At 40.1% G+C, this 25000-nt stretch overlaps 2 protein-coding genes and 1 long non-coding RNA gene across 4 annotated transcripts in view; 2 read left to right on the forward strand and 1 right to left on the reverse strand.

Annotated features, from left to right (window-relative positions):
• LOC143298333 (uncharacterized) overlaps positions 1 to 15249 on the forward strand; it is a 17878-nt gene extending 2629 nt beyond the window's left edge. For both annotated transcript variants that reach the window (XM_076611226.1, XM_076611287.1), the window contains exons 4-13: positions 814 to 980; positions 1955 to 2017; positions 2576 to 2699; positions 5643 to 5758; positions 6304 to 6734; positions 7881 to 8114; positions 8726 to 8905; positions 9894 to 10076; positions 10664 to 10852; positions 12602 to 15249. In XM_076611226.1, coding sequence (XP_076467341.1) covers positions 814 to 980; positions 1955 to 2017; positions 2576 to 2699; positions 5643 to 5758; positions 6304 to 6734; positions 7881 to 8114; positions 8726 to 8905; positions 9894 to 10076; positions 10664 to 10852; positions 12602 to 13366 — 2452 coding nt within the window. In that variant the 3' untranslated portion in view covers positions 13367 to 15249. The remainder of the gene's footprint in view (positions 1 to 813; positions 981 to 1954; positions 2018 to 2575; positions 2700 to 5642; positions 5759 to 6303; positions 6735 to 7880; positions 8115 to 8725; positions 8906 to 9893; positions 10077 to 10663; positions 10853 to 12601) is intronic.
• Positions 15250 to 15256: 7 nt separating this feature from the next.
• Positions 15257 to 17082, forward strand: LOC143298558 (uncharacterized). The gene is made up of 2 exons (XR_013057426.1): positions 15257 to 16175; positions 16680 to 17082. It is a non-coding gene; the product is annotated as an uncharacterized LOC143298558 (long non-coding RNA).
• Positions 17083 to 18575: 1493 nt separating this feature from the next.
• The window catches only part of LOC143298501 (uncharacterized), a 12353-nt gene continuing 5928 nt past the window's right edge, over positions 18576 to 25000 (reverse strand). Inside the window, exons 2-4 of the mRNA XM_076611364.1 lie at positions 24782 to 25000; positions 22741 to 22832; positions 18576 to 21944 (exon numbers count right to left, since the gene is read on the reverse strand). The exon at positions 24782 to 25000 is cut by the window's right edge and continues 1740 nt beyond it. Of these exons, the coding sequence (XP_076467479.1) occupies positions 21206 to 21944; positions 22741 to 22832; positions 24782 to 25000 (1050 nt within the window). The 3' untranslated portion in view covers positions 18576 to 21205. The remainder of the gene's footprint in view (positions 21945 to 22740; positions 22833 to 24781) is intronic.

Here is a 25000-nt window from a genome sequence, read left to right on the forward strand (position 1 = left end):
TTGAATTATTATGCTTTCATTGTCTGTTTTGAAACAGAATGTAAATTTCAGGCAAATGAGAGCATAGTCATGCCAAGGACTATAGTCTTAGAAGTTAATCTGACACAGTGACAGTATCACACATTTGGGGTTTGTTTGTTTTTTGTTGTTGTTTTTGTTAGAATGGTAAAAAACATCAGTCAGGCATAACATCTACTCATATATATATATATATAGAGAGAGAGAGAGAGAGAGAGAGATTTGATATAGTATGACAACCCTAAGAAACGTGTTCTAACATTGGTCCATTCTCATTCTGTCATGCTTATATATCAAAATAAAGTAATATGATAATGCTGCAAACAGTGTGACTTGATGCAGAACAGTTTTATTTATACTTAAAATGGAATTAGTACATTTGATTCTTTACAAGAACAACAACAGAGCTATGGGTGTTTTTTTAAGTTTACAACTTTCATAGATGCTTTCATGAGAGAAGCTGGTGCAGATTACTGCTCGCTTTGAACAATTGAAGTAATCTGAGTCAGAACAGTAAATTAGCTGTATAGTAAATTCATCAGATCTTTCTTTTTGTGCATATGTGACATACTGCCTGTAGATTATACTCACAAATTCAGAAAAAGTTCATGCTTTTCTTAAGCAGAATTGTAAAACACTGAGAACAGCATGACTTGTGTTTTTTTAAAGGAAATGATGTTTGTTGCATCTCCAGAACTGAAAACATTCACAAGCTGACTGACCAATAAATCTTTTTCTTTCCTTTCACTATTTTGGGTTCTTTTTTTCACACATCATGCTTGTCATCCTTTGCAGCTGTTTGGAATTGATGGCCAAGTCCAAGAATGTGAGAGGTGTTGTGAGGGGAGTGTTGATGCAGAACTTCAGGGCTGAGGTGCTGTCGGTCACAGTTGAGCAGCGGAAAGCTAAGGAGGGGGCCGATGAGGGAGAGCTGTTTTTCTACCCCACCATCCTTCGTACAGGTTAGAAAGTGTAGGCAATATCATTCTGAATGTGTGAGTGTGTTGTGTGTCAGGTTGTTATGTGTCTATCTGTGTGAGTGTGTGCGTGTGTGTGTGTGTGCGCATGCATACATATGTGTATGTAAGTTGTATGTTTTTTTGTTCTTTCTTTAGTTCAATGTCTTCAAACTATAAAGAATAAGTGAAATTAGTGATATGTGTATGTATGTTGTATGGGTTTTTTTGTTGTCTTTCTTTAGTTCAGTGTCTTCAATAACTGTAATTATAAAGTATGTGGTGAATGTGTGTGAGCGTGTGTGAATGCGTTCTGTGTATGAGTGTATTCTGTGTGTGTGTGTGTGTGTGTGTGCATTTGCGTGTGTATGTATACTGAAACATGTGTGAGACATGAACAGCTTCCTGCTTCATTCAGAAACTAGTATCACTAGAACGCCAAGCTGGCATTCAGAATGTAGTGACTATAATTAGTGTAATTACTAAAATTATACTATATGGCATAAAATTACAAATTGGCTTTCTGGTTTCTGACTGCCCGTTTTAGTGTATTTGTTGTTCTGATTGTGTCAGTGCAGTGATAGACAGATATCTTTCTCCCACTTCGTGGATGGTTATTCCAATCAGCAGTTTCACCTGATGTTGGAGTCGACATTAAGACTGACTCACTCTGAGTGTACTGCACTTAATCACAGGGGGAACATACAACATTACTAGTCATAGCTTGATACATTAAATCTTTGCTTTTGTGCATTTTACTTATATATATATATATATATATATATATATATATATATATATATATATATATATATATATATATATATATATATATATATATATATATATATATATATATCTGCAGGGTATTATTTATGCGCAGATTAACTGTTAAGATTTTATATATATATGTGTGTGTGTGTGTGTGTGTGTGTATTAATATAGATTCTTTGGCTTATTTATTTCTGTGTTCATTGCAGCCTCTTTCAAAGTGAAAAACAAGCCCATTCGTCAGCATGCAAATCGCAAAAGCACAGCAACTGGTGAGATTGTGTTATATTTGTAGTTTCCTAGCAATATCATTTGATAATCAACCTTTGAAATAGCACAGTTGTAAGTCATGAATGTGAGGTCAATTTTTTTGTCTGCTGGGTTTGTACTTTTGCTTTTTTGTGTGTGTGTATACAGTGTGTTTTTTTAAGTTCAGTGAAAAGTCCTTTACCTTTGGTAACAAGACTCACTAAGATCTCTTTCGATGCAGTTTGATTCATTTGCCCTGATCAGGAATTGTTTGTTTAAAAAAAAATAAATAAAAAAAGATGATGATAATAGATAAACAAATTAATAAAACAAAAAGGGGAAAAGGTTCTCAGCAGTACAAAATTAAGCTGCACGTCCAGTTGTTAACTTTATTTCAATTAAAGTTGATCCACTGTGTTTGCAGACAGCAGTATTTGTTTATTTGCAAATAAAGGGGTTGGGCTAAAAATTGTATGTTGAGCCCCCATGCCCCCCCCCCCCCCCCCCCCCACCACCACCACCACCACCACCCTCCCTTTCACTGTTGATTTCTGCTGAGAAAGATTGTGGTTGAATTTCAGAAAGCGGCACTGAAAAGGCAGGTGCTCTTAGCTTGCACAACCTTCCAAGAAACGTCGACTGGGCGTTTATCCGAGTCTTGTTCCCCTTTAGCCTGAGTGGTCAGATGGTGGAAGAGGAACCCAGGTGAGTCTCACCTGTTGAGTGGAGCAGACATCTATACCTCTATAAAGTTGATTTCACAGCCAAAAATGGCTTTCCTACATGAAGAAGCCAAAGCTGGCTGGGACTGATTTTGCATCAGTAGCCTTACCTAATACCAGCCGTGTTAGCTCCTTCATGGACAAGCTCAACAGTAATATGTCAGTGCATTGAAAGAAAAGAGCTTGATCTTAAGTACCATGTGTTTAACTTCCCTAAAACTCATCTGCCAACAATTACAACCTCTTTTCTTGCCCTGTATCTTTTACTGTATACTCCCTCTCTTCCCCCCCCCCGCCCCCCTCTTCATTCCTCCACACATCCTGTCTGTTTTCAGGAAATGAAGAGTTTGCTTGTCTTAATATGAAAAATGCTTACACCATGCAGCCTCTCCAACCTCTTCATCCCCTCCACCCCTGTCAGCCTACCATTTCTCACAATCCCACGATTTCTCTCACTTTGAGAGAAATCGGATTGCGAGAAATCATGGTCGTTCCCCTCCCACTTTTTCTCTCACAATGTGTCCCCTTTATTTTAACAAAAAAAGATTTCTTTTGTCATCAGAGTTGGGTTGTTGTCTTTCCCCAGTGCATATCTAGGAGAAAAATCAGAGATAAAAAGAAAAGGGAAAGAGGGGGGTGACGACAATGACGATAATGTTAACGACAGTGACATTCTTGAAGACATCAACAGTAATGACACTGAAATACATCTATTTATTGAATTTCACATAAGATGGATCACTGCAATGCACTGACTTCAAATTCAACATTGGAATCAATAGCAGACAATGAAATTAAGGCAATGTACTTAACTCAAACAGAAATAAAATATGATACAGTATAACATATCATAACATAATATAATGTAACATTGATTATATGGTATAGTATGATATGATGAAAAAAAAAAAATGACATGATGTAATGTAATGAGACTTCAGTCATATCTTTCCCGAGGAATGTAACAGGTAATAACATCAAAATGATTCAACGCTACATAAATGTGATAGATAAAAAAGATGTTTCACAATGCTTCATCCTCATGATGGGAGTGTGAAAACTGGACCAAATAGTTTTGTTGTTTGTTGTGATGCAAACTTTTCTGTCATATTTATTAGAATGTTCTTTATTTCATGCTTGCTCATTTGTTCATCTGTTTGTGTCAGCATGTTTTTGCATGTAAGATTGCACTGAAAATAAATTCTCAGTTTCATAGAAGACACTCAGAACATGAAAATATTCTGAAAAACAAAGTGAAAGAAAAGAACAAACCAACCAGCCAAGTAAATACAGAAAAGGAAACACACACACACACACACACACACACACACACACACTCCCTCATTCACCCACTCATTCACCCACTCACCAACTCAATCACTCATTCATATACACATTTTTTTAAACCAGTACTGTGTCATCACCTTCAACGTCTATTGTTGATGTATTCGCTAACGCCAATGTCATTATCTTGACCGTTGTTTTCGTTGCTCCCATTTCTCATTTCTTTTTCTATCTCTCGTTTTTCTCTTAAGATTTGCATTGGTAAAAGACAAGAACCCAATTCCAATGACAAAGGAAATCTTTTTAATTAAAAAAAGGGGACTTCCCACAATTTCTCACACATAGTGAGAAATCGTGGGAGCGCCCCCCCAAGATTTCTCGCAATTGAGAGAAATCGTGGGAGGGGAACGACCACGATTTCTCGTAATCCCACAATTTCTCTGAAAGTGAGAGAAATCGTGGGATTGTGAGAAATTGTGGGCTTACAACTCCTCCCCAAGAAAGATTTCTTTTTTGGAGTCTGAGAGGTTGGCAGGTTAGGCGAGAGGGGCTCAGAGGTGCTGGTTGGCCCAAACATGATGTATTTTGGCATGGCGAAGTAAACTGATTGAATCAAGAATCAATCAAACATACAGTGGTGTACAAATGATTGTGCGAATACCAGAGCACAGCTCGGGCACCAGTGCATGTGCGTGTTTTCACGCCTACACAGGAGCTGTGCTTGGGCATTAAATCCTGACCAACCAGACTGGTTGTTCTACCTTTCAAGTGACTGTCAACAGGCATGAAAACTTCCTCTTTTCTGTGAGCATTCTTTTTCTTTCTTTTTTTTTTTCTCTTTTTTTTTTTTTTTTTTTTAAACAATTTTTAGAAATAAAAACATGTCCACCAAAAGAAAAAGAGGAAACAGTTGGCTGTAGTATGACACAAGGTAAGTTACATATCAGATTTTGAAATGCTCCCCTTTTAATTTCAGGGGGGCTTGTACAAACTTACATTCATTTTTATGCCCATTATGGTTCTGATATGCTGCAACCTCTTCAACTTCTGACCCCTAGACCTCTGGCTCCCCCCCCCCCCCCCTTTTTTTTTTTTTTAACTCTTTTTGAGCCTTAGCCATTTTCATGCCAGAATATGTATTTCAATGACAAATCAACATCTCAAACAGGTGTTCTGTTCTTTATCTCTAGATGTACATTCGCACTGATTTGTGAAACAACACAACTACAAATAGGAAACTGAATTATCATTAGTTCATGGTAATTTTGCTTCTTTTTTTTTTTCTTTTTTCAAAGAAGGGAGTAGGCATTTACAAGGTATTTTACCCAATGCAATTTTTGTAACAAAAAAAAAAAAAAAAAAAAAAAAAGAAAAATGGAGGGTGGATAACTAGATATGTTCTAGATATGGCCATTTACAGGTAGTTTATTGTAAATGCACTATACTGTTCAGACCACACACACACATGCATGCATATGGCTTTTTTTATGTGCGCACACACACACACACACACACACACACACACACACACACACACACACACACACACACATGGAGGGGAGCCCTGATAACTAAGCCTGGATCTGTCATTTATCAGCCAAGCCATGGAGGTGACACTAGTAGTACATGTGTCTGTTTTCAGGTCAGCCTTGCTGAACTTTAATTCTTCCAAGATGGCAGTTCTCCACACAGCCTGTGTGACTGGCCTGCAGATTGATGGCCAGCCCATCCACATGAAAACTGACGTGCCTCAGACAGGTGTGGGCTTTGTTTATGGCTGGGTTGTGACAGTTTATATTCATTTCATTGTATTTACACCCTTTCTGTGTTGACAAACACTCAGTACTTTGAATCAGATTATGTGTTCATCTGTGGTGAGATTTTGTTTTGCATTATGTTTTTGGTTTTTTTTTAATTTTCATTTGACAGCCTGACTGTTCTGTTTTGGTGAATTATGGCAGTGGCTTTTGTTGTTTGGGTGTGTATTTGTTTGTATGTTCCTATAATACTTAATAGGACATTTCTTTTTTTTTTAGAATAATTTGTATCTTCTTCATGTTAGAGTGTGTGTATGTATGTTATTTGTTCAAATAATACTTAATAGGACATTTTTTAGAATAATTTATATCTTCTTCTCTGCTCCTTTTCTTCTCCCTTCAGTCGCTGAAGAGTCATTGGGGTACTGCACACAAGAACTGTTCTCCAGATTCCTCTAGCTCTGTCAGTTGTGTGTCAACACTGTGTGTCTGCAAAAAATTTGCAGTTTAGATATGTATACACATATGCAAATATATGTGTTACAGAAGCCATTCAGACATTAATGGACATTGAAGAAGAAGAGGAGGAGGCCAGTCCCACTTCAGACGAACCCAAGAAGAAGAAAAAACTTTCGCCATCCGACATCCGCAGAAACCTGCGGAAAAGGCGAGAGTACGAAGACCGCATGGCAGGGAGAGGTCCCTTGCCCCCAGCGCCCCCCTTTCCTGGCATCCCGAGCCTCCTGCACATGTCATTCTCTGGTCCAGGCAACATGCCTAAACAACAGGCACCTGCGAGGACTGGTGCTGCTCCTGCAACAGGCACTGTCTCTGGCAGTGCGGCCCAGGCAGCGCCAGGGTCGAAGAATGCCTATGTCTGGTCAAGGACCAGCAAGCCATCTTCTGGTGCCAGAGATGCATCAGCTACTGCTGGAAATGACAGCGACGAAGATGGCCTTGGTGCCCCGATCCCCCAGGCAAGTGTGCCCTTGTTTTCTTTTTGTCTTTTTTTCAAGTCTGTGGTATCAAAATCAAGGTCATGGTCATGAGTAGACAAATAATCTGTTGTGACTAGTTATGTAACATCAGCTTATTGACATGCTGACAAGACAAGACCAACAGTGTATTGAACCGGGCCATCAGCCTGTGTCAAAGGAAACAGTCAGATGGGGATGACAGTCAAATGTAAGAGAACAGCTTTCATTCATATCACATACCAGTTATTGAGGCACACTATCCCAGCATGTTGCACGATCTTGTCTGATCTTGTCTGTATTTATGTAATTAGCGATTTTCATTGAGTGTTTTACATTAAACAGCAGTGACACATCTAAACATAAAAGGCTGTGTATAAAATAAATGTTGGAAGTATAAACTGCTCTCTAACCTGTTGGTATCTGGAGCAAATTAACATGAAATGAATTTCAGATTTATATACCCCCTCAGAGAAAGGACAGTCCAAACATTTCTGTTTATTTTGCAAAAACTGTTTACATGGCGTTTTTATGGTGATGCACCAAGACTCATTCTTGTTAGATGTTTCCTAAGTGCATTATTCTGTAGAACCATTAAACAGTGAGACAGGGAGTGGTTTTCTTTCAAAGAAGAATGAAATCTATAGCGTTCTCTTGATCACAATGGTAGTTATAAGGAGGAAAGTGGTAGAATGGATAAGACACTTATCTGTCAATAGTGTCTGTGAGGGTCAAACTTTAAACCCTGGTTTCACTGTTTCTTCCAAATTTGACTGAAAAATCAAACTGAGAATCTAGTCATTCAGATGAGATGATAAAAGGAGGCACCGTGTGCAGCATGCACTCGGTGCACTGAAAAAGAACCCAAGCCAACATAAGTATTGTCCTCTGGCAAAATTCTGTAGAAGAAGTCCACTCTGGTAGATGCACAGATACGCTTGCACACAAGGCCAGACAAGTGCGTTGGGTTGTGCTGCTGGTCAGGCATCTACCTTGCAGATGTGGTGTCACATATATGGATTTGTCTGAATGCAGTGACACTTCTTTGAGAAACTGAAACAGGGAGAATGTATCTCTATCAAGAAACAGAAAACAAAAACAAAAAAACAGGGGAGGTAAAAGGACCTCTGTCTCTTTGTCCCCAACCAGATGTTGGAGGGCCCCTATCCTCCAGAGTGGTATTTCTACGCACCAGGTGCTCCTGGCGACCCAGGGACAAGTACCAAGTTCCGTTCCCACGGCTATTTCCGAAGGAGAGCAGCTCGGGTCGCTGTCCATCTTATGCATATATGGGGAGGAAACCTCCATCGGGTTGGAAAGGTGTTGGCCCACTCCTTACTGCCTGAGAACATGAGGCCCCCACCAGCCATGCCCCCTCCAAAGGTAAGCAGTGTGAATTTTTTTTTTTCATGTGGGGTGGTGGCCTAGTGGTTATGTCTGCCAAGGAATGCGAGAGAATCTTGAGTTTATGGGGTTGAATTCCACACTTAATTTTCCCCCCCCTCCTCTAGACCTTGAGTGGCGGTCTTGGTGCATGAGACAAAAAAAAACAGGTCCCCTGTGTAGCATGCACTTTTGCACATGAAAGGAACCCTTGGGAAATAAGAGAGTTTGTCCCTGGCAAAATATTGCAGATTCAACTTTGATATATGTTTTATGTGTTGTGTGTGTGTGTGTGTGCAAGACTAAAGCTCGATTGAGTGACGCAGGAAATGTTTGAGCACCCAGAGCCAGTTCTCATTCGGCTCTACAGAGGTATGAAGTCTGTTGTGCTAGACTCTGTATAATGTATAGCACCTAGAGCATTGTCTTTGACCAAGGGTAGGCACCATATAAGTGTCCATATCATTCCGTCAGTGTTTTGGTTTTGTTTTTGTTGTTGTTTTTATCAATCCTGTCTGCAGGAATATATTTCTGGATGTCCGTCAATCCAGTGTTAAAAGATGTTAGATGAAGTGAAAGTTGATTACGGCGTTTTTTATGGTCTGTTGCAGCTGCTGTGTTTTGCACCCCTGACAGATACTCAGCTCCAGAGACTGGCAAAGAAAGTCAAGGAGAAAGTGTCACTGGAAGAGATGCGAAAGGCAGAAGATTACTGGCAGCGGAAACGGAGGGAAAAGATGCAAGTCTTTAAGGCACAAAACACAGCGACTGATCCAAGTGTTGTAGCTCCGGTTAGTATTCATTTCCACTGGCAAGTGTGTTTTGTTGTGTCCCAATTCCACTGGCAAGTGTGCTTTGTGGAATCCCATTTCCACAGGCAAGTGTGCTTTGTGGAATCCCATTTCCACAGGCAAATGTGTTTTATGGAATTCCATTTGGACAAGCAGTGTGCTTTGTGGTATCCCATTTCCACAGACAAATGTGCTTTTTTGTATCCCATCCCCACAGACAAGTGTGCTTTGTGGAATCCCATTTCCACAGGCAAGTGTGCTTTGTGTTATCCCATTTCCACAGGTAAGTGTGCTTTGTGGTATCCCATTTCCACAGGCAAATGTGCTTTGTGTTTTCCCATTTCCACAGGCAAGTGTGCTTTGTGGTATCCCATTTCCACAGGTAAGTGTGCTTTGTGGTATCCCATTTCCACAGGCAAGTGTGCTTTGTGTTTTCCCATTTCCACAGGCAAGTGTGCTTTGTTGCATCCAATTTCCACAGGTAAGTGTGCTTTGTGGTATCCTATTTCCACAAGTAGGTGTGCTATGATGTGTCCTATTTCCACAGGCTGTTCCTGGTGGAGATGATCACTCAGTCTTGCTCCGCAGCTAAGCTATTATTGTCATCAGCAGGGGGTTTGGTAGGTTATGTCCTGAGTATGTTAAATCAGAACAGGCACTACTGAGCACTTCCAAAGTGACTCAGCAGCAGGGCAAGGTCTCATCTGGTAATTGGCCTCCTGGTGACCTAACATCAATGGTTCCCTGTGGACTGCTGACACTAGTACTGTGACAGATGAACCCAGGTGTAGCAGCGTGTTGAAATGAGCAGTGTGGGAGTAACGACACTAAAGTGGTGCAACTGATGGGACAGTGAAAAAAAGTGTGCTCTGTTGTATCCTATTTCCACAGGTAAGTGCACTTTGCGGTATCCCGTTTCCAAAGGCAAGTATGCTTTGTTTCCTGAACTCATCAAGCAAAGGTGCTCTGTTGTGTCCCATGTCAACAGGATCCCCCGCCAACAGCAAGTACCAGATACCGTCCTCACGGCTATTTCCGAAGAAGAGCAGCTCGGGTCGCTGTCCACCTGATGCATATATGGGGAGGAAACCTGGAACTGGTTGGAAAGTTTTTGGCTCATTCTGTAGAACCAGAGGACAAGGTATCCCCAAATGCCGTGCCCCCTCCAGAGGTAAGCTGTTTGGATTTTCTTTTTCTTTTTTTTTTATGTAATTTCAGACCTTATCTGCAGTCTGTTGGGTGTGTGTCTGGATAATCTGGAAATCCAGTTTTCAAAACTCTTGTTTCAGATCATTCCATGATTGGCAATATTGTTTTTTAACTGATTTTCAAGTAGCAGATTCAGTTTTGTTACACTGCGGTTTTAAGACAGCATGATAAAAGAATGTGTGTTGAGTGGTTGATAAGCTTTCGCAGTGAACATCACTAAACAAAATTTTTAAACATGTTTGTGACAGTGTGCAAAAAAAAAAGCCACAGAAAAGCAGTCTATGGTGCAATTTGTAAATGAAATTGAATGTTTCTTTTGGGGTTTTTTTTTGTTTCAGTAATTGGATTGATATTTAAACAAAGTATATATAATGTTCATGCCTTAAAATATCAATGAGAAATGGACTGTGCTTGCTTTGTATGTTCATAAATAAATTGCAGTAAGGTTTGCACCTGTAAAAGAGCGTTTCAAAATGATGTGGAAAAGAACCCTTTTTATATGATGTGGAAATGAAATATTGATACAGTGTCACTGTTGGTCTGTTGCAGCTGTTGTCTATTACACCCTTGACAACTTACCAGCTCAAGGAACTGAGAAAGAGAGTGAGGGAGAACAATGTGTCGCTGGATGAGATGCGCAAGGCGGAAGCTCACTGGCAACGGAAGAAAAAGGAAAAGAGCGAACGTGCTCAGTCAGACGGCGCACCAACAGAGGCTGGTCCGAGTGTTGACTCTCAGGTAAGGATTCATCATTTTTATTTTTGATTTAGTTATTTATTTCTTTAAGACTGCCCTTTGGGTGCATCAGTTGTTGACATGAAAATTTGTAAAAAAAATGAGTTATTTATACTGGCATTATTTTTGCATATTTATATATATATGTGTATGTTTGGATAGATAGATGTGTGTGGAAAAATTCGAAAGATTATACTTTGCTTTTTTTTTTTGCTTTTTTTAAAAATTTTATTATCCTTCTCGTATAACCAATGCATTTCTTATTCTGATTACTTTGTTGCTATTGTATTTGCTGCTGTGTAGCTCTTTGAAGAGAAATTTGTTAATAAATCTGTGTCTGAGGTCATAAATATAAGCTTAATATATCAGTAGGCCCAAATATGGCTATGGTTTTTAAACATATATGCTGCTGTGAGATGCTAAATGTTTTGTGAATTTTTTTTTTCTGTTACCAGAAATGAAATAGTTTTATGCACTTATTTCCTATCCTTTAGACATTCTCATGAAAGTGAATATAAAAGAAATTCCAAGCTGCAAGGTTCAGACAAACAATTCAATGTTTGATACAGTAATTATGTTTCTTTCATTGAAAACAGATATCATCCATGGACGCCATATTTTGTGCATGATGAATACTGTTAAAGTACACTTGACCTAATTTTGAAATTAAGACTTCAGTTTCACGTGTTGTACTGTAGCATTATCACATACTCAGAGCCACTGCCAATAAGAAAAAGAAGTAATAATGAAACTTGTTTATTTCATAATTTTTTGACAAACATTAAGGCAAGAAGTATTGCAAACAGTATTTTCCATGGAATGTAAACAGACAAGTCAGCTGATGAGTAAATATTGTGATGATGCAAATGGATGAAATGAACAAACTGTTTAAAACCAGAACAAAACAAATATATCAACCCTCTGTCAGTTCTGATATTCTTCACCCCACCCTGTTCCCTGCAAATGAAAATAAAACAAACATTTTCTTTAAAATGGTAAAAAGATACAGCACCAAAAAAAAAGCCAAAAATGACAAATATTTCACAAAACACTCTGTACCCATCAGTGCAGCAGCACTACAACAGCTGAGTGCACTGTTGAAGCCATTTATCATCGACAAAATGCATAATCTCATCAAAAACACACACAGTCTCCTTAAAAACACCGGTAAATAACGTAGAGGCTAAAGCCAACAAGCTAAAAAATACCGAATAAGAATAGAACCGATTGAGAAAATGAAGCAGGACTGCAATTTGGAAATATCTGCACGTGGCCCAAGGGAAGCAACCAGGTATTACAGATAAGTCAGTGCACAGGGAACAAAGTGTTTTGTCCAAGGACAAATCTGTGTATACTTCTATAGCATTGGTTAGGAATGTGAAGCATCACAATCAGTGATTGTATTTGCCCGTCAGGCAACTATCAGCTTTTATGTGAACTAAACCAGAACAAAGAAGCAACCTTTCTTTCAGCAGTTTTTAGATCAAGTTCAAAAGGTTTTTTTAAATTATTTTTTTCGTTGTTGTTTGTGTTTTGTATCAGATAGTAAAAAAGAAAAGAAATATGCCTGCAGTGTAATCATTTGGTTTGTAATTATCATGGCATATACTATTTGTGTGTGTGTGTACATACATGTGTTTCATGTGTTGTTTGTGTATGGCTGTTTGTATGTGTATGCTTAAATATACAGTCCAGACTGAATTTATCAGTGCATAACTGACCCGTTACGACCCTGAATAAAACTGTGTGCAGAGAAGTGAAGGGAAATCAACACCATGTGGAGAGGGGAACCAGCAGTCATCAGGGACCAACACATCACCAGCTCAGCATCAGCAGTGGTCTGCACCCCCTCCCCATCAGGCTTCCCAACAAACCCCTTATCACCACAAGTCACAACACCCTAACAGCCAGGGCCAGTCAGTTCAGTCCTCTTCTCAGTCATCAACTCCCATGCTGCCGCCACCACCACCACCATCATTGATAATGCAGCCACCACCACTACCACCATCCCAACCACCCCTTGCCCAGAAACGACCCTTCAACCCAGCTCCTGCCCGACCTTTTCAAGGTGGGAATCCACCACCACGCCCTTTCCCTCCCAGGACCAGCCATTCACCTCAGAGCCAGTTTTCCCATCCCCCACCACAGAGGGCGCCACCTCCACAACATCAGTTCTCCCACCCGCCCCCAGTACCGAGAGCTGGGTGGACCTCGGGGTACGCCCCCCCCCAGCCACAGCCCATCCAGGGGTCGGGGTTCACACCTGCAGCCCAGCCAGAACCTTCTGGACCTGCAGCCACCTGGTGGCAGGGCGGACAGAGTGGACAGCAGCTGTGGGGAACGGAGCCAGCCGTGGCATCTGCTGGTGGTGGGGATAGGGGCAGTTCTCAGCACACACAGCAGCAGTACGACTACGGGAGCTACTGGCAAACCAGCGGTGTGCTTCACGAGGTGACAGGCAGGCAGGAACAACGCCAAGGCCAGTGGTCAGACGTGGGTCAGCAGCAGTATTACTGAATGTCGAAATAGCTTGAGACTTTACCGACTTGTCTGCTATCACACCATGTGAATAGACATTAAAATGAAGATGACAGACATATCAAGTCACTCAAGAAGACCCACAGGTTCCATCATTCTCAAAGGTGGGTGAGGAAACTTAGCAAAGACTGTGAAGTATAATGATGAACAAAGACAATTGCTATGTCTATAAAAGTAATAATAATAAATAATAATAATTATTAATTTACTTAGCGCTGAATCTTGTGCAGAAACAAATCAAAGTGCTTTTCGCACCAGTCATTCAAACACATGCATAACTCTAAAACTGGAAGTAGGAAGGGGCAGATTTGTGAATACATTTATAACATAGAATGCTGATCTTGTGCTTTATTCTGTGTGAGACAGGGAGCCAGTAGAGATGTTGCAAAAGAGGAGTGATGTGCTCAGATCTTTTCTTTCTGAGGACGAGTTGGGCAGCAGAGTTTTGTATGCGCTGAAGGGACTGAATGGATGAAGCAGGCAAACCAGACAATAGATGAAGCAGGCAAACCAGACAATAGAGAGTTAAGTAGTCAAGGCGAGAGAGAATGAGAGAAACGACAAGTCTAGATGTTGCATCAGTGGACAGATATTTCCGGACAGAACTGATGCACCGCAATTGACAGTTGCGGGATTGACATGTCTGACGGAAAAATTTTACATGGACAGTGTGTTGTCAAGGACAACACAAAGGTTCCTGACTGAACTGGAAAGAGGGATAGATGTACTGCCAAGTTTGATTGTGTCAGTTGTAATGGAAGAGAGTTTTTGTTTAGTTCCAATGATCATTGCTTCAGTTTTTTTCCGCGTTCAGTTGTAACTTATTTAGAGTCATCCAGTTTTGTATGTCCAGGAAGCAGTTGGATGTTTCTTGTAAGAGCAACGACAATTTTTCAGGGGTATCACTCTTCTGGATTTGAGTGTCATCAGCATAAGAATGACGACTGACATTGTGGTGGTTGATAATTTCGGCAAGAGGAGCAGTGTACAGTGTGAAGAACACTGGGCCTAAAACAGATCCCTGTGGGACTCCATGTTTGATTTTAACGGGTTCAGATTGGAAATGATCAGCAATAACAGACTGGAATTGATCAGTGAGATAAGATTTGAACCAGTTAAGAACAGTGCCGTTGATACCAAATGTAAAATGAAGACAGGAAAGAAGGATTGAATGGTCTATCGTGTCAAAGGCAGCTGACAAGTCCAGAAGAGTGAGAAGGGAAATTTTTCCTGAGTCGGTGCTAGCAGTAGATTATTCAGGACGTGGAGGAGAGTGTCAGAAGTGACAAACAGAGAAAGTAAGGTGAAAATAAACAACAACTGTAACTTGTGAAATAAGACTCACTTTGATAAGAAGTGCCGGCGTTCCTGACCACAGGTCTTTTTACAGACTGAAAGAGTTGGGTTGTTTTCTTGTTTTTTTTCTTGTTTGTTTTTCTGAGGTGGTTTGCTTTACATCAAAAATGGGGCAGACAAAGAAATTGTAGCTAGTGGGCAAATAATAGATTAATGCAATGGCGCTGATTTTCAAAATTGTGGTTGATTCCAGGCTTGCACTAAAAGAAATGTATGCTTTTCATGTTCAGGGGAAGAAAGGTTGAGTGTCAGTCTAGTTTCATAAGGGAAAAAAAGTAAAACATAAGATATGCAGAAAAAAAGATACAGTATACTGATTACTCACAGTGTTCAAAATCAGTGATATCATAGCAACTCAAATATTACTAGTTCTGATTGTTTTTGTTCTGAATATCTTAAGTTAAAACAAATAAGTGTTTGTAATTTTAGTCCTGAGACAAATGTAACATGCTGTTACATTTGATTAAAAAAAAAATAATAATAACAGTTATATCAGTCACATTGTTGTTTAAGGGGGGACTTGGCGTGCATTTTTGATGAAAAATCACCAGAAAATGTGTTTTGGGGTTATTGTAAATTTTGAAAGAATAATATATCTACAAACACTTTTTGGGTGTCTTTTGCTATAATTTTGCATAAAAGTGTGTGTAATTGTACTTTTTTTTAATGTAGGTGGCCTCAAATATTTATCGGAAATCGAAGTCGAATCACAAAAATCGCTATCTTCAGACCCTAGCAACCACCACTTTCGTTTTACCAATTGAGGTGTGTGACCGCTCGTTTGAAAGCTAAACATACGCTCTTTCCGGTCAACCTAATTTCATATGCAAACAACCTCAGTGCGAGAGCTCCGCGAAGCACGAAATGGCTCACCCAACAACAGTGTATAAACCGGTGATTGGGCCTAAGCTGTCACGAGGGTAAATCCATGATTCTGATTGGCCGAAACTCCAGTCATCCGCCATCTTTGTTCATAGCGTCCGTTTCGAAGTCAGCTAACTGGGACATTCATTTTGTCAGTTTTAGGCACAGTTTTGCTTTTTTACAATGCCAAGAAAGTTTGGAACGAAGTTTAGAGTACTCCATAAGTTTGGTACAAAGAAGAGAAAAGGGAAATGTGGAAAAGCCAGCCGCCAATCACAGCAAACTGAGGTCGAATCGACAACCTGTGAGCCGACTCCATCAACGTCGTCTGCTATGGAATACACGTCCTCTACTTCAAAGAAAAGAAAAGGACTTTTTCTCAAAAAAGAAGGCAGTGTCTGATTCTAGTGAAGAAGTAGATGAGTCTGGACCCAGCAAAAAACAAAGACTGGAAGAGGAAGCTGTAGAAGAAGTGAGAAGTGACGATCTCAACATCATCATGAACCTGAGCTGCCTTCAGTGTCTCATCGATTCCAGTGGTGCATTGTGTCCAGAATGCAAAGAACCGGTAAGTCGATCGTTGATTTCTTTGTTTATTTTTCGTTTTCTTTATCATTCATACTTCTTCCTGGTCCTTGTGAAGTGTGAGAGGAGAGAATTAGATTGTGGTGTGAGGGGGTGAGTGGGGGGCTGTGTGTGTGTCGTGGGGTGTGTGTGAGAGGTTATGTGTTTATTCAATGTGTGTGTGTTCCAGGTTGTGTTTATTCAGTGTGTGTGTGTGTGTGGCTGTGAGTGTATTCAGTGTATTAGTGTGTGTTTCAGGTTATGTGTTTATTCATAGTGTGTTTGTGTGTGTGATTATTCTGTGTGTTTGAATATGTTTCAGTTATGGGTTTGTTCATTGTGTATGTGTATGAGATGTGTATATTCCATGTGTGTGTTTCAGGTTATGTGTTTGTTCAGTGTGTGTGTGTGTGTGTGTGTAAGACTGCTTGTACAGATGTGTGTATATGTTACAAATGTATGAAGCTGTGCAAAAAAAAAGTGTACTGTAATGTATCATGTGTTTCAGAGCCTGAGGGTGACTGAGGGAGGTCAACAAAGGGTCCTCGGCCCTGCTGGATGTGATGCTGGAACTGGAGCTTGTGGGAGGAAGCACTCTGGGTGACTTTGTTTTGAAAGAGGACACTGCCAGGGTGGTGAAATCCAGCAGAAAATCATCAGAAAAGGAGAAAGAGAAGAGAAAGAAAATAGAGATGGTGCGACGCATGGAACGCCAGGAAAGACAAGAAAGAGAAGGGGAGGTGTATGGGCCTGGGCAGTTCTGAGTGTTTGATTTCCAATGCCACACAGAAAAAACTGTACAGAATGTCTTGACAAGGTATCATACTTGATAATTATTGGAAAATGATAGTAATACTATTGAAAATTGTTCCTTTCATTTGTCCACATTAAATTCTATCTTTGGAGTCAAATTTCTCAAAACGACTTTTTATTCCATACGTATGTACTGCCCTCCTTTACTGTACAAGTTCTACAACAGCTATTGCCTTGAAATTTTGCATATAGATGGAAAAATGGCTTCTGAGTGCAATGAAACCATTAGAAAGTATGGATCTTGGACAGTTTTAGTGTTATATTAGGTTAAAAATAATTATTTACATTTGTCAATTTTCTCCAAAGTCTTGGTGATGGTATTTACATTTATGTACATTTATACATACTGATTTATGTCAGTTGCACTCTTCTATTCATGTCCTTTGTATTGATTATGATTTTAGCTTCAATACTACCTAACTTTGCAAACTGTAGAGGAGGAGCAGACGTACTCGTTTTCGACAGCACAAAAACAAGAAAAAAAATCATAAAATTATTTCTATGTAACATGAACATTTGAAACTTTGTATTCTAGCTCCAAATCCACTTTGCTGTCTATGTGCAAAATTTCATGGCAATAGCTTTAGTAGAAGTCGAGATACAAAAATACTAGAAAAATGCACGCCAAGTCCCCCCTTAAATGATATGTTTGTGCAGAAAACAAGAAATTTATGGTATTTTGGTACATTTTCAAAACATGGATTTGTTTTAGAATGCTGATGACAATAATGTTATATAATAACAATGTACTTCTGTCAGTCTATGGCACAAGCTTCTCATCATTGGATCTAAGTTCCTCCCATGAACTGAACATGAACCGATACAGTATTACATTATAATGACATAGAACAGCATGGGATGACATTTGTGAAAGAAGAAAAAATGAACACACAAAAAGCATGAAATATTCCTTATAGTTACACACATGCACATGTATACAGAGAACACCCAACCACAGACGCATACACCACAAGAAGACCTCATCCTGGGGATGGGGAGATGCTTTGCTACATTCATTATCCATGTTGACTGGCAGTGTTTTAAATTTTGTTTTGAAAGAGGATAGACTGTGATAGAAACTCAAAGAGATCCAGAGAAAATGAATTACGGTCATTGGGAGCTTGATTCTTAAACTATAAGGCCCTTTGACCTTGGGCTTTTCATGAGAGTTTGGGTCTCAAAGGAGCTTTTCTGCAGAATATCTGAGAATGGGAAGTCATGTAAAATGTAAAGAACAGAAGCAACAATGTGCTAATTTGCCAGTTTGCTTTGAAATGAAATTCTGCAGTGGATGGACAATAAATGAAGTTATCCTTAGAGAGGGGTAACACTGTTCTTTTTTATTTGGACTTTCTGAAATAACTCCAGCAACATTGTTCAAGAATTCTGAAGGGGTGACATAAATCAAAAGACAAACTAGTATAGTAGTAAGAAGTGAACAGTAGTAGTCAGTGCAACTCCGGATCAACGAACAGACAAGCTGAGTAGTTGAACGAACAGTCAGATAAAATCAAATATGATCAAAAGTTACAGTGTTACAGTTTGTTTTGTTTAGTTTTGTTTTTGTTTTTTGTTTTTGTTGTTGTTTTTTGTTGTTTTTTTGTTTTGTTTTTTTGTTTGTTTGATTGATTATTTTGAAGTTTAGAGTTTTACATACCTTACTATCATGCATAGACAGAGCTTACTCAAAACATGCATCCAGGTTTCTGACAATTTTGAAAATTGACATTTAGATTTATATGGAATGGATCTCTGAAAGAATTGAAAGACTGTGTATTGTATTAGCTGTAACTTCATTCAGTGATTAACTGATGTAAGTCCCTTCACTTGCTGTCAGTAATTATTTGGTCTCATTGTGTGTGTGTGTGTGTGTGTGTGCGCGCGCGCGTGTGAGAGAGAGAGAGAGAGAAAGAGGAATGTTACACAAGAGACAGAGAGATAAAGAGGAATGTTAGACAAAGTATGAATGAGTGTGCTTTGATTCCTTATTGTATCTTGTTATTTTATTCAATAGCTCTGCAATTTGTTTGTTGTTTGTTTGATTCAGTTGGATAACACCAAATTCCTGTCCACAAGAATAAGTGTGACAGGCAAATCATCTTAAAAGCATGGCACATTTGTCTACAATAAACAGGATATAATGATGTTTTTTGTCTCTTGTTGAAATTGAGTGTCTTTTGAAGAAGTTGGGTATGTTTTGTTTCTCAAAGGAAAAAAATCACATAAAGAAAAGAAAACACTATGGCCATGGTAATTGTCAGTCTAAAAAATTAACCACAATCCATTTTTTGTGTATCAAATAAAATACATCCATCCAAGCCCACTTGAAACAGAATGCCGTAAAAGACATTGCAGACAATCAGTCAAATAGGCAAACAAAAATAGATCTGTGTGAAAAAAACATTTGATCACAGTTGGAGGAAATCATTACCCAGGGATGTACCAAGGAAAATAATATAATTATTGTACAGCATTATTATAATATTAATCATATTTGCATTATGATTTGATCAAAATGTCAGTGTTGTGCATTCTGCTATCAAATCAGTTAAAACTACAATGTATTGACTAAAATGCTAATAAATAGATGTATTGAAGGCAGTTTCAGTTCATCAAGGAGGCGTCACTGTTCAGACAAATCCATATACGCTGCACCACATCTGCTAGCAGATGCCTGACAGCAGCATAACCCAACATGCTAGTCAGGCCTTGAGTGCATGCTTATATGTATTTGTGTACCCATCAGAGTGGATTTCTTCTACAGAATTTTGCCAGAGGACAACACTTTTGTTGCCATGGGCTCTTATCAGTGCGTGCTGGACACTGGACCTCAGTTTATCATCTCATCCAAATCACTAGACACCAAGTTTGGTTCTCCAGTCAAACGTGGGAGAAAGGGCAAGAGCAGGAACTGAAACCAGACCCTCACAGATAATGTATTGGCAGATAACGTAAGCATCTTAACCTTCCTGCAACCTTCCTCTGGATAAGCCAATGAATAAATCTGCAAGTCCATCAGATAAATACCTCACCATCTGTCTTCCTAAATAGACAAAATTCATGCCAAATGACCATGTGATGTCCATACTGAACAAGTTTGTTGGCTTACTCAAAACAATCAGTAACTATTTACAGGCAAAACTTTGTACATATGCGTGTTGTATCAACTATCACAATCAATAATCATGAACAGCCCTTAATACACCCTCCACTGCAAGTTCAGCAATTAATCTGATCCATACAGAAATACAAACAATAATATCTTAAAAAATAAAATAAAATAAAATAAAATTCAAGAAGTTTTCTCTCCAGCTGACATGTATGATGTTTGCATCTCGGGTGGAGATCAGATGACGACTTGTGGAACACACTTCGTGTCCTGTTCGCTTAAGGTACTGACAGTGGTAGGAGATTTCTCATTTTCTGTAACAGACTGTGCACAACATCACGGATATTTTTCTTGTGTTCAATTGAATTTGGAAACACTCCCCCTTCCAAAAAAAAAAAGAAGTAAATGGTAAGGGACATGATGCACAGAGGATGGGGGTGAAACTGAGTGGAATCTGGGGCCAGGCAATCAGTGGGGTGTTGGCCTGGTGGTAACACACCCAACTAGGAAACAGAATCTGAGCGCACTGGTTTGAATCCCACACTCACCAGTATTTTCTCCACTTTCCCTCGACTAGACCTTGATGGTGGTCTGGATGCTAGTCATTTGGATGAGGCAATAAACGGAGGTTCTGTGTGCACTATGCACTAAAGCACATAAAAGAACCCACAACAACAAAAGAATTTTGTCCCTGGCAAAATTCTGTTGGAAAATCTATTTTGAAAGCAAAACAAATACATGGTGTGCAGGCAGAAAAAAAAAAGGAGTGGCGCTCTGACTGTAGTGACAAACTCTTCCTTGGAGAGCAACCCGAATTTCACATAGAGAGGTCTGTTGTAAAAAAAAAGAGTAATATGATTCAGTACAATACAGTACAATACAATACAACACAACACATAAATCAGTACTAACCCCAATGACAAAGGAAAATATTTTATCACAAAGCAAACTTTGCACTGCACTGATCACTCATGCAGCCCAGCCCTGGATATGGTACAACTTCAGAGAATGCAATGTGTGGTAGGTAAACCGGCAAAAGAATAAAATGGCTTGTGAAATGAGAGTAGACACTCTTCAGTTGAACGTTTTCGGGGGAAACAGCAGGTGGATTCTTACCGATCTGTAAAACTGTCTGAAGGTGCTGTGTGAAAACTAAGCATTGAATTGTTCCGAGACGGAACTGTTCGAGCACTCTGGAAAGAAAACACGGGATCGCTGTGAGCTGACTGGAAAGACGAAGCAGTTTCCAAAGACGATGGAGATGTGTTGTCAGGTAAACTGTTAGCAGCAAAGTGGCCCGATTCCTGTCCTGTCCGGTGACTTTGGTCAGATAACAGAGGTGTCATGCTGTCCAAAGAGCAATCATCAGTCTGAACTGAGAAACGTGTCGACACGCTGGGGGAGTTTTCAACACGCAGAAAAAAACCGCTGCCCATCGTATCCGGAGGAGTCTGGCTGAGTTGTGAAGCCATTGAAAGATTTGACGGGTTCAGTACGTCCATGAAAAACCCTTCACCGTTGGTTTCGTCTCCCCCACCAGAATGGAACCGATCTCTGGGCAACTCGGCAAAACCCCTCACCGGTCCTGCAAAGAGACCATCCTTCCTCATCGTCTGCAGGGGAGGATATGCTGCTTTCACTTCCGTGTCAGATTCGTAGCGTGAGAACGGAGGCGAAGGAGATCTTACAGGAGATCGACGACGCCTTGTTTCCGTGTCAGCTGTCACATGGATGTCGCTGTGCTGTGGTCCCTGCAGCAGCAAGGGCTGAGAGTCACTGCGTGTGGGTGACCTCCCTTGTCCCAAGGCAGAATTGTCAGATTCCTCATCACTGTCAGCCACTGCCACACATCTGAAAAATGACAAGCAGGTGAACGAAGAAGTGAATGAATGCACGCACACAATGCGCGACATCGCTTAAAATGACGACTTCTGTTTTTTAGCCATTGACAACACACATGCCTCTCACATGTCTCAATTACTCATTTTGATGGGCCAAAGGTATTCGATGGAAGTGACAATATGGACACATAATCTGTCCAAACTTGGTGGTTTTTAACTCGGTTCTACATGATTCACAAAAAGTTAAGGACCACTTGGGAACTTGCACAATTTTCTTCTTGAGGTTGACGTGAAATGATCGATGCTAATTATTTTCAGCAGTGGTGTGTGAAGCCAGTGTAGTGAGTACCACTCGTACCAAAGAGGTGCTTTCTTCTACAAGCACTTACATCAGTTACAATGAGAAACCACAGTTATCGTTTATAAACCACTGAATAAATGTAAATTTTTGACTGAAACATCGATTTTTCAAGCTGTTAGTGCATTCAATGGGAGGACAATGGTTGATCGTATGCACCTTGAAATGATTTGTATCATCTCTGTTGTTTTTGTGTGTGTGCGTGTTTTGTTGTTGTTTTTTAAACACACACACACACACACACACACACATATATATATATATATAGAGAGAGAGAGAGAGAGAGAGAGAGAGAGATGTGTGTGTGTGTGTAACATTTTATAAAACCACACACGCATTTATGTAAACTGTATTTTTGGCCGTGTGTTCCAAGGAACTGGCCAATTTTCAAACACATCTTTTCGCTTGTTTTTGAATTCCCTCTTCCCCTTCCCCTCCCTCCACTTACTGATAAAGGTGTCTCTGGGGTATCTGGTCATTGCGATGTCTCTTCCTGGCTGCCGGAAAGGACTCAGACGAGTCAGTCTGCATGAGTGCCACCTGTGGAAGAAAAATATTGCAACAGTTCGCGTTTCATTTGAATCATTATCCATCGAACTAATGACATGAATAATGCAGACTGATGCCCACACGTCCCAAGCTAGGAGCTTGCGGAGTTTACTGCAACAAAAAAACCCAACAAACCCACATAAACATGCATGCATTAAATGCATAATATGATAGTCAGTCGTGTCCGACTATGACCATCAGAACAGCAGAGGAAGCAACTGCTGTTCCGACTATTTGGGCTAGAATTTGATTATAGTGGAGAGTGTCTTTCCCAAGTACATCCCCACTCTCTCGGCCAAGAGGGTTTTAGGATAGTCGGCGTTGGGATGGTTCCCAAAGGCCAACTAGCCCACAAGGCTGCAGCACTAAGAGCCAGCCCAAAACTCGACTTATATCACAGATTGACGTAAGTTTACATTTGGGCCAACAGCAAAGTGAGAGCTGTATTATCAATGGTTTCTCCAGTCAATGGGAAATCATTTACAGCTTAGTCTTTTGTGAAGGACTATGACTCTCAAACTAGGAGACAAATGCATAATACATGATTAAATATGCGCGCACACAAACACGCAAGCAAATTACTCCCCACCCCCACAACTACACACACACACACACACACACACACACACGACCAGCAAATGTAGAGGTACATTTAAGTAAAGTGTTACTTTTAGGCAAAATGGAAGAGGTGTGTTTTGACAGACTTTTAAAACTGAACTGTTGAATCCACTTGACAGACTGAGAAGAGATTGTTCCATACTACTGGGCCAAGATCGGAACCTTGGGGATGTTTTTATTTCAGGATTGTGGTCAGGTGTGACTGACTATATTTACTTCAGTCTTTATTTTTTTTAGACCAGAGGCCCAAATTAATCATGTCAGATACTGATTATTTTTTTCAGGATTGATAAAGCATCTAAAAAAAAATCAAATCATAATCATCCTACCAGCCCAACTGTAGTCCATGGGTTCGTTCTGGGAGGTTTCTTCACACATACTGGCAAGCAGACACATGTGTGTACACATACAAAAAAAGTGCGTGCACGCACACACACACACACACACACACACACACACACACACACAGGTGAAGAGTTAATGTGTTGGATTTCTAATCCTGAGATCCTAGGTCTGATCCCAGTACCAGTGCCTGGTGGGTTAAGGATGAAGCTTTTCTTCTGATTTCCTAGGTCAGCATATGGGTAGACCTGCTTGTGCCTTAATCGCTTTCATGTATGCCGAGAAGATCAGATACACATGTTAATGATCCCGAAACCCATGTCAGTATTCAGTGGCTTATGAAAATAAGAACACACAGCCTACATACCCCTGAGAAAGTAATATGGCTGTCTATAAGGTAAGTTAAAAATGGTCATGCAAATAACAGCCCACTTCTGTATAAATGTGAACACGGTAGTTGCAGCCCATGAAAAAAAGTATTCCCTCTGGCTGTCAAAGGAATAGCATCTGTCAGCATCAGAGGACTGCACTGTTTGTTTCTTTGTTATCTTTTTTAGTATCTATTTCAGCTATTGGTTCCTACTATTTTCAATCAGATATTTTGAAATCTTTCATCTTGTTTTCTATTTTATTCTTGATCCTTTTCATACTTTCAGTAAACTGGACACTGTTGATAAGATAAAACGAAATAAAATAAAACAAAACTACTGCTAACTCCCTCCCCACGAGTGATATGCCCACAGCCAAATGTGCTCATGGCCTTAGAGGCTAGACAAAGACGGAGATCATGTGAGTGTATGCTCTGTGTCAGTGTGTGTGCGTGCATATGCACTGGCAGAACTAGTAAACTGCAAACAGCGGAGACATGTTCTTCAATAAAATGTGCACTTCACTAACACAGAGAGAGAGAGAGAGAGGGAGGGAGAGAGAGAGCCATGAATATACTGGGCCATGGGCACATCAACACACTCCCAGCTCACCACTGTGTCAGAACCAGTACTGGTCGTTCTACGTCTGCGCCGTCGCCGCTGTTTGCCTGGACGTCTGCAGCGGCAGCAGCCCCATCCTTTCTTGACAGTGATGGTGACAGCCATGGCCAGCAGCACCAGCAGCAGAGGACTCAGTGTGGCGAACACGCTGAAGCCAGTGAACAGTCGGTGGCTCACTATGGGGCACGTTTCTATCACCTGCATCACACT

This window comes from Babylonia areolata, chromosome 1 (assembly GCF_041734735.1).
Source record: "Babylonia areolata isolate BAREFJ2019XMU chromosome 1, ASM4173473v1, whole genome shotgun sequence".
NCBI classification, from domain to species: Eukaryota; Metazoa; Mollusca; class Gastropoda; order Neogastropoda; family Buccinidae; genus Babylonia; species Babylonia areolata.